This window comes from Bubalus kerabau, chromosome 14 (genome assembly GCF_029407905.1).
Source record: "Bubalus kerabau isolate K-KA32 ecotype Philippines breed swamp buffalo chromosome 14, PCC_UOA_SB_1v2, whole genome shotgun sequence".
NCBI classification, from domain to species: Eukaryota; Metazoa; Chordata; class Mammalia; order Artiodactyla; family Bovidae; genus Bubalus; species Bubalus kerabau.
Window position 1 is genome coordinate 63,448,147 of NC_073637.1, and position 15,947 is coordinate 63,464,093.

The 15,947-nt window shown below is 42.7% G+C and overlaps 1 protein-coding gene across 4 annotated transcripts in view; it reads right to left on the minus strand.

Annotated features, from left to right (window-relative positions):
* Nucleotides 1-14,186, minus strand: part of FZD6 (frizzled class receptor 6) — a 39,085-nt gene extending 24,899 nt beyond the window's left edge. For 2 of the 4 annotated variants that reach the window (XM_055546487.1, XM_055546490.1), the window contains exons 1-2: nt 14,028-14,186; nt 12,590-12,921 (exon numbers count right to left, since the gene is read on the minus strand). In XM_055546487.1, the coding sequence (XP_055402462.1) occupies nt 12,590-12,766 (177 nt within the window). In that variant the 5' untranslated portion in view covers nt 12,767-12,921; nt 14,028-14,186. The remainder of the gene's footprint in view (nt 1-12,589; nt 12,922-14,027) is intronic. The other 2 variants (XM_055546489.1, XM_055546488.1) reach the window with 2 other exon arrangements.
* Between the last annotated feature and the right edge of the window lie 1,761 nt (nt 14,187-15,947).

The window sequence follows — 15,947 nt, forward strand, 5'->3', positions numbered from 1 at the left end:
GAGAAAGGTATAAAGGGTGTCATGTGCTCAAGGCCCGTGGGCTGAAGTGAGTGCTTCTAAAGGTACTGTTCAGCTTAGGAAGAAAGTGACGAACTGGAACCCCTGAATTCTTGTTTCAAGGTGTGGGGTGCAACACAAGGATTAAAGGCCACTCCAGACTGGTAGGTGCCACCTTTAGTAAGCAAGAAAACATACACGTGAGGCCTGTCTCGGGCAGTTACAAGATGACTTCCGCACCTGCCCGCCAGAATCTTAAAGGTTTATACAGAGGCCTTAACTGGGCTCAGTCACACAGACCATCCACTGGCCTCAGTACCACTTTACTGTCTCAAGGCTGAAGGTGAAAACCAAAGGTACGGACTGATCCTGCAGGTTGCCAAATTATATCAGTTAAATTTGCTTCCCTTTCGTAGAAGAGATCTAATGATATAGTGATAAGGAGGGATACTGTGATGAGTGGGACCTCAAGATGTGACACAGGGGTACATGACAAGGTTCAGAGTACCCACGCAGGATTCCGAACCCACAGCCCTCAAGGCAGACCCTCATCCCTTGTCTGCTGGGGCACTCCTCTGAAAGATATACTTTGTAACAAGAAAATAAATAGCCTCATACTCCATTCCCACCATTCTTCAATGTCTTCATCTGTAGGTAGAGTTCTACGCACTGTGCTCTGGAAAGGTCAAGTCAAACTTAAATCTGGAAAAAGGATTATATATTTTTTATAAGCCACTATACATTTACATTGGTTTGAGGGTGCTAGATTATGGAGGAAAGGATGAAATTTTAGATGGGGCTAAGACATACTGACACAAATGTATTGATTCTGGATTCAATGTTGTAGCTTCAGAGCTGGTCTTTTGGGGGTCAGATGATCAGTGGGTTTTTGACAGGGGCTTGGTGGGATCTTCTTGGAGGAGATAATGGGGAGGACGTGACCCATGAGCTAGACCCTGGCAACTGGAGGTCTCTCATCCCCTCTCCTGTCCTTGGAAGTTATGTTCACTGGCTTTCCCAGCCCTAGAAGCTGCCCAAGACTCATAGTCTGCCCAAGTACCATACTGGCTTCCTGGATAAACATTTTTATGGTTGAAGTAGCCAAATGAAAAATATTAGAGATCTCCCTGTACCATGGCAGGGAATCAAAAGCAATACTGCAGATGGGGCTTTCAGAGATAAGTAATGCCCATCTTCATGGGTAGCAATTCTTGGCATTTGTCCATTTTAACTGGATATGTTATTAATATATTGTCTTGAGCAACCTTAATCAAATGTATAAGGTAGTTTTCCAGATGTGGTCTCTTTAATGCAACAAATCAGTACACCCTTGGCAACACATATGCAGCTTGAATTTGGCCAATGCTTTTTCCTCCAAAAGGAATTTCCTTTCACCCTAGCAAGGAGAGCAACACGTCCTCACCAACTTGCCTCAGAGCATTCTCAGAGTGCTCCCTGAAGCAGCAGCAGCAGCAGCAGCAGCCCCTGGAAACTTGTTAGAAAGGCAAATTCTCCATCCCGCATCAGACCTACTGATTCGGGACATGAGGTCAGTGATCTGTGTTTTAACAAGCCCTACAGACGATTCTGATGCACACTAGAGGGTGAGGAACACCGCCTTGGAGTAACATCAGCTCTTCAGCTCTGTGCCTTAATTTCATCTGACCAGAGACTAGAGACTCTAAGCATATTACTGTTTCATAGGCCATCACACTAGCCCATCTTATTTAGGACAGAAAGCTGGTGAGGCTATAGATACATCCCAATGAGGATATGAACCCTACATAAATAAAAGGGGCCTTCCACCTTGATTCTACTAACGGTTCCTGGCAGACACAGGGCACATCTATGGAACACCTGGAGATAATCAGCCCAAGACCGCTCATGAACTGGGTGTTATCTGGTGACCTACTTATGACATCAGGTGTAGCCAATAGCATTCTTTCTTCAAGTGGCTGGAGTAGAACTTAAAAGACAAGGGAAAGCCACTGCTCATACCCTCAGAATGCCTACTTCCGCCATACGACGCCTTTTCCTTAAAACACACTGGCTAGCTCCCCATGCTATAATGACATGATGATGGAAAGAACCATAGCATGGACCTGGGCTTGCTGTTGCTGTAAGATCCTGAAGAGAAACTCTGGGTTAGAAGGCTAAGAGAGAGGAATCTAAAGAGGAAAAATATTTTTATTTAAAAAAATATATAAAATATATAGAGCTAAGCCTCTGCAGAGTGCTCTTGTGGTAGCGTCTTGTCTATACCTTGCCTCCCTTTGTACTAAAACTGCAGATTATATAAACATTTGTCACTTTTCTGAAGCCCCTGGTACGTGGAAGAAGCCACTTTACTAGTGACCAAGGCCAAAGACTGTCAAGCATCTGATTCTGAGCTTAGGATTTGTGCTTTCTACTTCTGGTGACATACACAGTAACTCAAGAAGTGGTAAGAGCTTTATTTCCTACCTTAATATGTCACCAAAAGAAATCCAATTTCCAGTGATAGTAATGAAAACAGAGACAGTGAAGAAGTTTAAAAAATGGTTGAAACAAAAGTGGTGCACCGTAGCTAGGAAACAGACTCACTAAAGAGCTAAAGGGGTCCTCAGCCGTTAACACTTCACAGAGCAAATACTTTCAAGAGTCTAGAGTAAATTCTTTGAGATTGTTAATTGACTAGTATATAATCAAGTGGTGCAAACTTTGCCACTTATTATCATGAATGTGACCAATCTCAGGCAAGTCAACTTCTTTTTTAAAAATGCAAAGCAGGGCCTGGGATATAAGAAAAGAATAATAAGCAGAAATGTGCATTATTTCCACAACAGAAAACTTATTACTTTTAAAGTACTTAGGTAGCTCAGTGGTGAAGAATCCACGGGAGACATGGGTTTGATCCCTGGGTCAGGAAAATCCCCTGGAGTAGGAAATGGCAGCCTCCTCCAATATTCTTGCCTGGAGAATCCCATGGACAGAGGAGCCTGGCAGGCTACAGTCCACTGGGTCGTAAAGAGTTGGACATGACTGAGTACAGCATAACCACAGCAACAAAGCAGTGAGCACTATAAATTTTAAACTATTTCTCCAAATGAGCTTTCCTTTGGAAATTAGACAAATATATATTAAGTTCTTGGCATTGCAAAATAATCCATCCACTGAAGAGTCAATTTTTAAATTTAAAATTTGTTAGTTAAGGGGATTTAAGTAACAAATTTAAGCAAAATTAAGTAACAAATTTCAGTAAAATGTGTTACTTAAGTCCTGCCTACTTAGAGGAACTTCCCTGGTGGTCCAGTAGCTAACACTTGGTGTTCCCAACACAGGGGGTCCAAGTTTGATCCCTGGTCAGGAAACTAGATTCCACATGCCAAAACTAAGATCTGACAGAGCCAAACAGACAAATAAAAATAAATATTAAAAAGAAATAAACTTATAACTTGGCCAAGATGGTGGAGCAGGAAGACTTTGAGCTCACCTCCTCCCACAGGCACACCAAAATTACAGCTATGTACACAGAATCTACTGATGAACATGACCTGAAGACTAGCAGAAAAGATTTTCCACAACTAAAGACATAAAGAAGGAACCACAATGAGACAGGTAGGGGAGGTAGTGATACAGTACAGTCAAGATCGACTCCCCAGGCTAGGCAACCCACAAACGGAAGGATAATCACAACTGCAGAGGTTTTCCCCAAGGAGTGCGAGTCCTAGCCCTACATCAGCTCCCTAACCTGGGGGTCTCACACTGGGGAGATGAGTGCCCGGTATGCCTAGCCTTAAAGGCTAGCAGCACTGCACACAGGAGAGCTAGAGAGATGCAAGAAAGAGACATTCCACGCTCAAAGGGCACATACAAAACTTCACACACTCCAAGTGCCAGTGCAGAGGCAGTAATGTGACCGGGTAAGACCACTTTGCTGATCTTAGAGAGCCTCCCAGAGAGGCAGAAGGCAAGGGACTCCTCCTGGGGAAACAGACACTGACGGCACCCATTTGGGAAGCTCATTCTACCATGAGGACAATGGTGCTGGCAAGTGCCATTTTTGAGTCTTCCCTCTAGCCTACTAGTGGGGGGGGGGGGCACTACCACACTGGTGGCCACCAAACAAGGCAGGGAAGTGGCAGCCGGTAGGGCCAGGGACCAGACCCGCCTACCAGGGTGCCCACAGTACTCAGCCCTGGCACATCACGAGGACCCACACAGTGCACACCCTTAGAGCATATGGCCCTGGTGACCAGAGAGGAGAGTTCTGCCAGGCCCCATGGGATGTCTCTTACATAAGACCAGTTCTCCAAGACTGGGAAACATTAACTGACCTACTTAATACATAGAAATAAGCACAAGGAATTTGGCAAAATGAACAGACAGAGGAATATGATCCAAATGAAGAAACAAGACAAAACCTCATAAGAACTAAGTACAGTGGAAATACGCAATCTACCAGATAAAGAGTTCAAGATAATGACCACAAGATGCTCAAATGAATTCAGAAGAATGGATAAATACAATGAGGAATTTAATAGAGCTTAAACAAACTACCACACAATTGCACTCATCTCACACGCTAGTAAAGTAATGCTCAAAATTCTCCAAGCCAGGCTTCAGCAATATGTGAACTGTGAACTTCCAGATGTTCAAGCTGGTTTTAGAAAAGGCAGAGGAACCAGAGATCAAATTGCCAACATCTGCTGGATCATCGAAAAAGCAAGAGAGTTTCAGAAAAACATCTATTTCTGCTTTATTGACTATGCCAAAGCCTTTGACTCTGTGGCTCACAATAAACTGTGGAAAATTCTGAAAGAGATGGGAATACCAGACCACCTGATCTGCCTCTTGAGAAACCTGTATGCAGGTCAGGAAGCAACAGTTAGAACTGGACATGGAACAACAGACTGGTTCCAAATAGGAAAAGGAGTTTGTCAAGGCTGTATATTGTCACCCTGCTTATTTAACTTATATGCAGAGTACATCATGAGAAACGCTGGGCTGGAGGAAGCACAAGCTGGAATCAAGATTGCCAGGAGAAATATCAATAACCTCAGATATGCAGATGACACCACCCTTATGGCAGAAAGTGAAGAGGAACTCAAAAGCCTCTTGATGAAAGTGAAAGAGGAGAGTGAAAAAGTTGGCTTAAAGCTCAACATTCAGAAAACGAAGATCATGGCATCCGGTCCCATCACTTCATGGCAAATAGATGGGGAAACAGTGGAAACAGTGTCAGACTTTATTTTTTGGGGCTCCAAAATCACTGCAGATGGTGACTGCAGCCATGAAATTAAAAGACACTTACTCCTTGGAAGGAAAGTTATGACCAACCTAGATAGCATATTCAAAAGCAGAGACATTACTTTGCCAACAAAGGTCCATCTAGTCAAGGCTATGGTTTTTCCAGTAGTCATGTATGGATGGGAGAGTTGGACTGTGAAGAAGGCTGAGCGCCGAAGAATTGATGCTTTTGAACTGTGGTGTTGGAGAAGACTCTTGAGAGTCCCTTGGACTTGCAAGGAGATCCAACCAGTCCATTCAAGAGGAGATCAGCCCTGGGTGTTCTTTGGAAGAAATGATGCTGAAGCTGAAACTCCAGTACTTTGGCCACCTAATGCGAAGAGTTGACTTATTGGAAAAGACTCTGATGCTGGGAGGGATTGGGGGCAGAAGGAGAAGGGGACGACAGAGGATGAGATGGCTGGATGGCATCACCGACTCCATGGACGTGAGTTTGAGTGAACTCTGGGAGTTGGGGATGGACAGGGAGGCCTGGCGTGCTGCGATTCATGGGGTCACAAAGAGTTGGACACAACTGAGTGAATGAACTGAACTGAACTGAAAATTATAAAGAAGAATTAAACAGAACTGAAGAATATAAGAACTGAAAGAAAAAAATATACTCCAAGGAATAAACAGTAGATCAGATAATACAGAGGACCAGATCAGTGAACTGGAATACAGAGTAGTAAAAATCTCCCAAGCTGAACTGAAAAAAGGGAAAAGAATTTTTAAAAATGAGGATAGTTTAAGAAACCTCTGGGATAGCATCAAGTATACTAACATTTGCGTTATAAGGGTCCCAGAAGAAGGAAAGAAATAAAGGGGCAGAGACTGTACTGGAAGAAAACTTATAACTTGAAAGACTATAATTCACATTCAGGTACACCTTGAACAAACATCAATGAATGAACACATAACAAATATACAAACTAGAATAATAAAAATATAATATCTACAAGCTGCATTCTCAAGGAAAGGTGATAATCACAACTCAACAGTCTTCCCATGGTCTAAAAGAACCACATCCCTTTGTGGAAGGCTCTTCTGAAATCACAACTAATATCCTAGACTGTGGAATGTCAAGGAATGGCCCTAGGAAGCTTGTGCCTATCAGCAGAGACTCCTAGGAGAAATATTGTCCCTTGTTTCCATACAGGTCTAACCTTGATTCTGCAGACTCAGAAGTGGTCAAGGCACTCTTTCTTTTAATGCAGAACAATGTCAGGAAGGAAGGTAAGTTTATATCTTTATTTAAAATGCAACAGTGGCCATTATACACACACAACTGATCTGGAATACTTTTCCATATCTATTTCACTTTAAATGACTCAATACATGACTTTCAGAATAGTTACACTTATTTTCAGAAAGTCTTCCCTAAAAAAATACAGAGGTTAGTCATATTAAACATTTCCTTTTGCATGGGATAGAAGAGGGGTCCACTAGACTCATCAAAAAGCAGATGAATATGTTTAAAAACCAACGCCCAATAGAAGCTGACTTTTTTCTTAAAAGTTTGTTTATACAGTTTTTCTCCATCCCCTTATTTCTAATTGAATAGAGACATTTTAATAGTGCGTATTAACAGGTGAAAGGAAAGGGTTTTTTTGGCTCACTTCCCTTTAGACCTTTCAAAAGTGGAACAACCACATGCTGTTCCAAACACAATACTTGACTTAGCTTTTGCCTAGGCATTAATGTAGGCAATTCAAAAAGAAAAACACAATATTCCGGTTTCCATTTTCCCTAGATTCGTCTCAGCTCTTTTTGGATGAAATCAGTCTCTCAAGGGACATCAACCTCACAATTTGAGAAACAATGCTCTAGATATGAAACAAAAAGCAACACAATGGAAAACCAGCAACCATTTGTTTTTACACTTGGAGAGTTACACTGTACAACATCCTTCTCATTATAAAGCCAAGTAACTACTCAGAATTGTAAATTAACTCTTTGTAATACAAAGCACTTCAGCCTCAGATAATAAAATAAGGGGGGAAAAAATCGAAGTCCTTTATTTCAGGTAATCTCTGAAACAAAACGAAAGGACCAGGATATCTTGGTTAGATCCTTTTGTTTGTGATAAATTTGACTTAAAAAATTTTATCTGGAAAGTAAATAACATATAGCACATATGTTGCTGCTGCTAAGTCACTTCAGTCGTGCCCAACTCTGTGTGACGCCATAGACGGCAGCCCACCAGGCTCCCCCGTCCCTGGGATTCTCCAGGCAAGAACACTGGAGTGGGTTGCCATTTCCTTCTCCAATGCATGCAAGTGAAAAGTGAAAGGGAAGTCGCTCAGTCATGTCCGACTCCTCGCGACCCCATGGACTGCAGCCCACCAGGCTCCTCCGTCCATGGGATTTTCCATACATACAGCATGTAATAAATAATCATTATTGTGCCTTCTTATTAATGTATTACATGATGTATGTAATCATTAAGAAGATTTTCAAGTACTTTAAACCAGGGTTCAGCAAATTATAACCTGTGGGCCAAAAATGATGCACTGTTTTTGTAAATAAAGTTTTATTGAAACACATCCACACTTATTTGTTATTTGCTACAACTGAAGAGCTGAATAGCTGTGGCAGAGACTGAATGTTTTGCAAAGCGAAAATTACAATTTAGCCCTTTACAGAAAAAGTTTGCATTCCCTGTTCTAAACCAGTGGGTCTCAAAATTTAATGCTCATAAGAAACACCTGAACAGCTTGTTATCCGTTTCCTGGGCTCTACTTTCACAGATCATGGTTCAGTAGGTTGGGATGGGGTCCATGAACTCGCACTTCTAACAAGCTCACAAGCTGCCGGTCTATGAACTAAACTTTGACAAACCACTTTGGCCTAAACCATCTCATATAATCACAGATCAGCAATGACCACAAATTCTATAAAACAGGATAGTCATCACACATAATGGAAACTAAGGCATAAAAGAGGAAGGAAATAGATCTCCTGACTTATATGAAATTCATGATAGCTATGAAGGCACAATTGGTTGCCACAGTCAACAGATAATTCTTCACCCCCCTTCCTAACATTAGTGATAGTGATCGTGTTGGTAGGTCAGTTGTGTCTGACTCTTTGCGACCCCATGAACTGGAGCTTGCCAGACTCCTCTGTCCATGGAATTCTCAAGGCAAGAATACTGCAGTGGGTTTCCATTCCCTTCTCTAGGGGATCTTTCTGACCCAGGGATTGAACCAGGGTCTCCTGCATTGCAGGCAGAGTCTTTACTCTCTGAACCACCAGGGAAGCCCCTAACATTACACCAGGGAAGAGTCCTAACATTAATTTACACTGAACACTGGAAATTCAACAGGGACCAGCAGGAATCCAAAGCAGTTGGGTTGGAGGTGTAAAACCCCATCAGTTCTTCAGAGAAGTTATAAAACACTTTTTAAAAATAAAAGCCCCTTTATATTCAGTTATAATTTAATACTTGACTGGACTATAAATACTCAAAGACAACATTTGAAAAGAAATCTGACACATATGGTTTATAATACAATGGTCCAACCAAAAGATTAATTCTTACACATCATATAGATAAATATAAAACTTAAAGGGTTAGTTAAAAATCTAATCCTTTCAATTAAAAACAAATACATGTCAAGCTAGTATGAGAATGAACACAGATGATACAACTGATGTATTTTATTAGAACTAGCTCAGGCAGATCAAAGGTGGATGATATGTAAACCACCGAAAGATATTAGTGCCTTTCACTTAGACTCTGAAGAAGATACAGAAGAAGGTAAAGATTTAGAGGGAAAATTCTCTTTGCTGATTTCTTAGAATAGGAAACATCTCCTCTTCCTTTAGTACGCCTTTATTGAGCATCTACCAGGCTCAGAGGCATTGTAGTAGGCATTAGAGATAGAAAAGAATAAACATCCCTCCTCTCAATGAACTCACAAGCTCATGAGAGAGCTGTGTAAGTAAGTACTACAGCATGTTAAGTACAAGGACACTTGCATATATTATGTACTATCAGAGTGTACAGTGAGTTGATTAAATATGCTTGGGAGAAAAGTGAAAGGAAGGCTTCACTAGACATGCTGCTGCTGCTGCTGCTAAGTCGCTTCAGTCGTGTCCGACTCTGTGCAACCCCATAGACGGCAGCCCACCAGGCTCCCCCATCCCTGGGATTCTCCAGGCAAGAACATAGAGTACTTTAATTGAGACCTGAAAAGACTGAGCAGATGAAGAAGGGTAGGTATTGAGGCAGTGGATACAATATATGCAAAGGTATAGAAGTGAGAGGGAATAATACGAATCTGAGTTCTACAAACAGGTCAGTTTGGCTGAAGCAGAGTGTATAATGTGGAAAGGGGCGAGATGGGAAGCTGGACAGGAAGGCAGGGTCACATACAAAGAACGTTGGGTGCCATGCTGGTCAGGTCTGTATTTTTCTGGCTTTAGGGAAATAAAGAATTTTAACCCCAGAGAAGACTGCACATATTTGCATGTCAGTAAAATCACTCTGGCACCACCACAGGGGACAGACTGAAGCCATAAGATTTTATTTTCGATCTAAAAATTCTGACAAGACTTTGTATCCAAGGCATGGATGAGAAAGAGAAAGGTAACACTGATTAGAGGTTAAAAAAAAATCTCCCAGCTTAATTTTTATTGAAGTTTATAAAGAAGCAGCAAAGACTGAAATTAACACATGACATTCTAATCTTAGGAAGTATTTTGTTGTTGTTGTTATCTAATAAGGTCAAGGGTAAAAAAAAATACATAAAATAGTTTAAAAATGACACTATGGTCCATGGTGACAGAGAAGACTGCATCAGACCATAGTGCTCAAATCACAAGCAAGTCACAACTTCTTGGGGCTTCAGTTTTTCACCTATATAATGACAGGTTCAAAGTTTCCTAACCTGGGCTATAAACAAAAGTATATTTCAATATAATTGGTTTCCTTTGTAATCCTACTCATTTTATTTAAAATTCTGAGAATGCATCAATGGCACAATAGAGGATAAGAAACTCTGCGTGATATTTAAGTCACTTGCGTGCGTGCTAAGTTGCTTCAGTTGTGTCCAACTCTGTGACCCTATGGTGGCTACGTAGCCTGACAGGCTCCTCTGTCTATGGGGATTCTCCAGGCAAGAATACTGGAGTGGGTTGCCATTCCCTCCTCCAGCGAAGCTAGAGCTGAAGCTCCAACACTTTGGCCGCCTGATGTGAAGAGGCGACTCATTGGAAAAGACCGTGATGCTGGGAAAGACTGAAGGTGGGAGGAGAAGGGGATGACAGAGGATGAGGTGATCGGATGAATTCACTGACTCAATGGACATGAGTTTGAGCAAGCTCCAGGAGATAGCAGACTACAGGGAAGTCTGGCATGCTGCAGTCTATGGGGTTGCAAAGAGTCCAACAGGACTTAGCGACTGAACAAGAACAACAAAGACTGACTTAGGTTGATATTATTTTGCCTTTCCATTTCCCTTTCTTCTTTTGTAGACTTAGGTTAATGCTGATATTAAATGACTGCTTGATATCTTTCTTTTACATCCTTAAACCAACTGAAAAGTGACTTATGGAATAAAACTCAATAGTAAGGGGTAGGAGAAAGTTTAGTGCATGAGGAAGATTATATAATGAAGAAATTAGTAGTATCAGCAATCAAGTAAAGGAGGACATTTCTTGGGTATGTCCAGACACAAAACTACCTGGGAAAGAAGCTAGGTAAATAAAAAAATAACTCTTTCAGGGGGTCAAAAACAATTGGTTTTAAAAAGACATGCATGAAACAAAACCTCATTGTTATCATCTTAAAACTACAGTATCTAATAGCAGGGAGGCATCTCTCTCTCTCTATTCATAATGGTACTTCTCTATGATAAGGAACTCTAAAAAATCTGAATTTTAAGGTCAATGTCAGCGTTCTAACTCCAAATGTATATAGCTATTACACAAAAAAGGAAACCAGATTAAAAAAAATTTTTAAGAACGCTATAAGAAATGAGTTATAAAACACATATTAGAGAAAATGTGAATGAATGTTATAATTATTCCTTGAAGTTACTCACATTACTTGATTTGATCAGATTAAACAATCAAAATGGTTCTGATTAGCCAATGGAAATCTCACCACATCATCTGTTCAGTGCTCAAAATGACAACTTTGCACTTGCTTGGAAATCTACTGAAAGATTACAGTAATACACTGATAATTTGCCATATCTTTTAAAAGTACTTCTACTCAGTAATCAAAAGCCCTCGTATTTCAGACACGAGTCTACAATGAGGTAGTTGGCCAACTATTCCACTATACAACAAGGGAAGACTGCAAAATCAAGCCTAGTCCGTTTTTAAAGCTGTGTCTATATTAAAATTGCCGGGGTTTCAACTCTTAGAAACAATCTGAGGAAATAAGTCTTTACCTTTCTCAGCCTTTCTGGAGAAAATCTACAAAAAAATTTGTCATCTTACCTTCACAAACTTTATCATCCTAATAGATCTGTAGGAGAGGACAGGCTCCTGTCTCTACAGGTAACTCTTCCCACACCTTCTTAGCCATCTGCATATCTCTAAAGCAGAGGCAGGCAACTGAGGCACCTGGGGCAATCTTTACTGTCACTCTGCTCCTCCCCTGCCGTGTGGTTTCTTTTAAGGTCGGGCAGATCTCACGGAGAAGGAAATGGCAACCCACCCAGTACTCCTGCCTAGGAAATTCCATGGATGGAGGAGCCTGGTGGGCTACAGTCCATGGGGTCGCAAAGAGTCAGACACGACTGAGCGACTTCACTTTCTTTCTTTTTACAAAGACTACTTAAGCACTATACTTATAAAAGTCACTTCTTAGCAAAACACTATCTACAGCCCCCAAATCCCCAAAATCTTCTAGTCACTGATTTGCTTCAGACAAACAGGCCCAAGTGAACATAACAACTACTCATGAAAATATATGTAGTCCAAGCACTTTAGTCCAGGCAACAGAAGATTATATGTTCACTGAATTAGTAAAAATTAAGAATTCACATTTTTTACCATGCAGAATTACCAAATTGACTCAGGAGAGCAAAATATCTGCCAGGTGCATGATATTTCAAAATCATTCACAAGTATAATTCATAGAGAATGAACCCTATCTTAGGCAAATCCACTAAACAAAGCCACAAATGTACACAAAATATAAGCCAGTAGGGAGATTTAATTTTCAAAGGCATTTATTCAAAGTAGGACTTATTTACAACTTGAAGAAATCCCTTACTGTTATCTTTTTCAAAAAAGGTTGCATTTATAGCTTATTCCAGAACAGAGCATAAACTATTCTTCCATAAAAATATGAAGAACTACTCACCTCCATTTCTACAGCAGCAATACTCTGGTCATAATGACCCATCAGATTAGGGAAAAATGTCATGTTGTAGGCCATTTTCATACATCTGGGAACAGTAATTGGTTCACAGGTGAAAAGACTGTGCCCTCTTACCAGGGGTAGAAAAATACATGTCCACAAAAATGTAAATGTTTCCATTCTCTTCAAATTCCTAATTTTACCACATGGCTTGGATTAATCACTCTTCATTCTCAGATTTCCATCCAAAGATAAAAATGTTCAAATTCCTCATTTGATTATTTTACCATTTTGAAGGAAGCTCTTTTTCCTGAAAATGAGTTCTGGGTCAATTACTGTAAAAACAATCAAAAGGGTGTATCAGCAACATTTGTTATCTACTCAAATGCAAACGTCAAAGTGCAGAGTTTCATGCTAGGTAATTAACACCGGGAAAACGACGGAAAATTTCGTCCCATCAATTACTGTTCCACCTGCCTTGGCACAGAATCTATGACTTGCGGAGGAAATCTCATCTCTAGGGACCGGATGACCCGAGGTTCGTGTTGTATGGAACACAGGGTAAAAGCGGGGCACTGGATGAGTGAGATGGAGAAAATGGTGGGGCTGGGAACAAGTTAATGAGGATTAACAGAACTGTAAAATCTAAAAGGCCCTGTCGGGTGTTTTATTACGCACAAAAAAACTGAGTTGCAGGGAAATTCCTTAAGATCTCACGAGTTCTTAAATTCTTTAAAGACTCTAAAGGGCCAGCTTTTGTGGCACTCTTCTGGAGACTAACTTTTGTCTTTAAAAAGGCCAACCAGAGGGAGACTTCTAGGATTCCTACTGCGGAGGAGAGAAACGAGTGTTCAAAAGGCTGGGGAGGAGGAGGGGAGTAGCGATCTCACAGAAAAGAAAAATGAGCAAAGCTGTCCCGGGAGGCCGACGGAGTTTCGGTGGGAGGGAAGCTGTGGGCACTGAGCCACGAATCGTCGCACCCGTCACCCCATCCCCCCAACACACACACACAAATGTACGTCCCGGCTTCCAGCGCCGGGCAGGGCAACTCACCCCCTCACCCTATCCCCCCAAAACACACACACAGAGCCACGAATCGTCGCACCCCCTCACCCCATCCCCCAACACACACATACACACACACACACAGAGCACCGGGCAGGGCAATGCGCCCCACCCCCGGGCACCTGCCCCAGGCCCAGCGCCGTGCTCCGCGTCCCTGGCCCCGCGGGGACCAGCATCGCAGCGCCCCAGCTTCCTGGGAACCTCGGGCCGGCGCGGACCGTCCGGCCGCAGCCTTTCGCGCACCTGCGGCTCGGAGCGCGCGCCCCCCACCCACCCCGCAGCCCTCCAGGCCCGCCCCGCTCACCCCGCTCGCCCTGGCGCCCGCAAGCCCGCCCGCCCGCGGCCACTCGCCCAGTTGGCGTCCGAGGAACCTCACCTCGGGCGGCGGTCGAAGGCACCCGTTCCTCCCCGTCCCCGTCCAGCCCACCGTCCCCCCGCGGCCAGCGACGGCTCCAGGGAGCGTCCGGGACTCCGGCCACCACGGGAGCCGGGAGTCGCACGGCCGGGCGAGAGCTGAGCAATCCCGCGAGACAGCGCCGCCAGGTCGGACGGGCAGGTCCCGGCTCGCGGCGGCGGCGGACCTGGCTCTCCGCCCGGGCCCCACCCGCGCCGCGCCGTCCGGGTCTGGCTCTGGGCTCGCCCCACCCGGCAGGGGCGAACGGTGTTGCGGGGGCGAGGTCCAGCTGCGGGGCCGGGGAGCCCCCTCCACCTCGCCGTCTCTTCTGTGCCGTCCGCAGGGGTTCAGCCTAGAGGGTTTTTGTTTTTTCTTTTGAAGTTCTTATTGAGTCCCAGATAAACCTTCTTTTAGAAAAACCCAATTTATTTCGAATTTCAGGAGCCAAGAAGTTTTAAACGGGGCCAGTTTGCTCTGTAAAGTCAATTGCCCAAGTGACCTTAGACAGAGGGTGGATAATTTCCTGGGTATCTGTCCTAAAAAAACAAAAACAAAAAAAACCTGTTTTATTAATTCAGGGTGTCTGGTCACTAACTGGAGACACAGGTGGCAATGATTTCAGGCCTGGCAGGTCCTGTGGTTTATTGATGCAGAACCGTATTAGAAAGTTGAACTGCTCTAGAAGTCAACCCAGTTTTTAGTACCAAAAAATGGCAACCCACTCCAGTGTTCTTGCCTGGAGAATCCCAGGGGCAGGAGAGCCTGGTGGGCTGACGTCTATGGGGTCACACAGAGTCGGACACGACTGAAGTGACTTAGCAGCAGTGCCACACATCATCTCACCGTGCTTCCCTGTTCATCCCTCCTTCCTTCTTAAAGTTTGAAAATCACCAGATCTTACTGTAACCAAGTTTGGTCTTTTGCAGAATGTCACCCCCTTCTTTTTGTCCAGTGGAGTCAAACAGTACGTAGCGGCTCGGGGTGGCTTCTCAGGCTCTTTCACAGAGTAATATTCATGTCTTCTTGTGTCTTGATAGCTCATTTCTTTTTGGTGATAAATAATATTGTATTGTATGGATGGACCACAGGTTATTTATCCATTCACCTACTGAAAGACATCTTGGTTGATTCCAAGTATGAGCTCTTATGAATAAAGCTGTTATAAACATTTGTGCACAGGTTTTTGTGTGGAAGTATGTTTTAAATTCCTTTGAGTAAATACCAAGGAACCAGCTTGTGTGGTAAAAGTATATTTAGTTTTATATATTTTTTAAAAAGTGCCAAACTGTCTTCCAAAGTGGCTCTACCACTTGAGATCACTTCACACCAGCAGAGCTTCAGAGTTCCTGCTTTTTCACGACTTGCCAACATATGCTATTGTTAGTGTTCTGGAGTTTGGCTGTTCTAACAGGTATTTAGTGATAGCTCTGTTTTAATCCCAGGGACGGCAGAGCCTGGTGGGCTGCTGTCTCTGGGGTCGCACAAAGTCGGACACGATTGAAGCGACTTAGTAGCAGCAGCAGCTGTTTTAATTTGCATTTCCCTGATGAAATTTGATGTGAGCATTTTTTCATGTGCTTTTTTGTCATTTGAATATCTTCTTTGATGAGGTGTTTATTAAGGTCTTTGGCCTATTTTTTAATTGGGTTGTTTGTTTTCTAATGCTTGAATTTAAAGAGTCCTGTGTATATTTTGGATATCAGTTCTTTATCAGTTATATCTTTTGCAAATATTTTCTCCATGTCTGTGATTTAACGTCTAATTCTCTAGACCTCATCTTTCATAGAGCAGAAGTTAATTGATTTTAATGAAGTACAGTTTATTAATTATTTCTTTCATGGATCGTGCCTTTGGTGTTGTATCTAAAAAGTTGTCACCAAACCCAAGGACGTCTAGATTTTC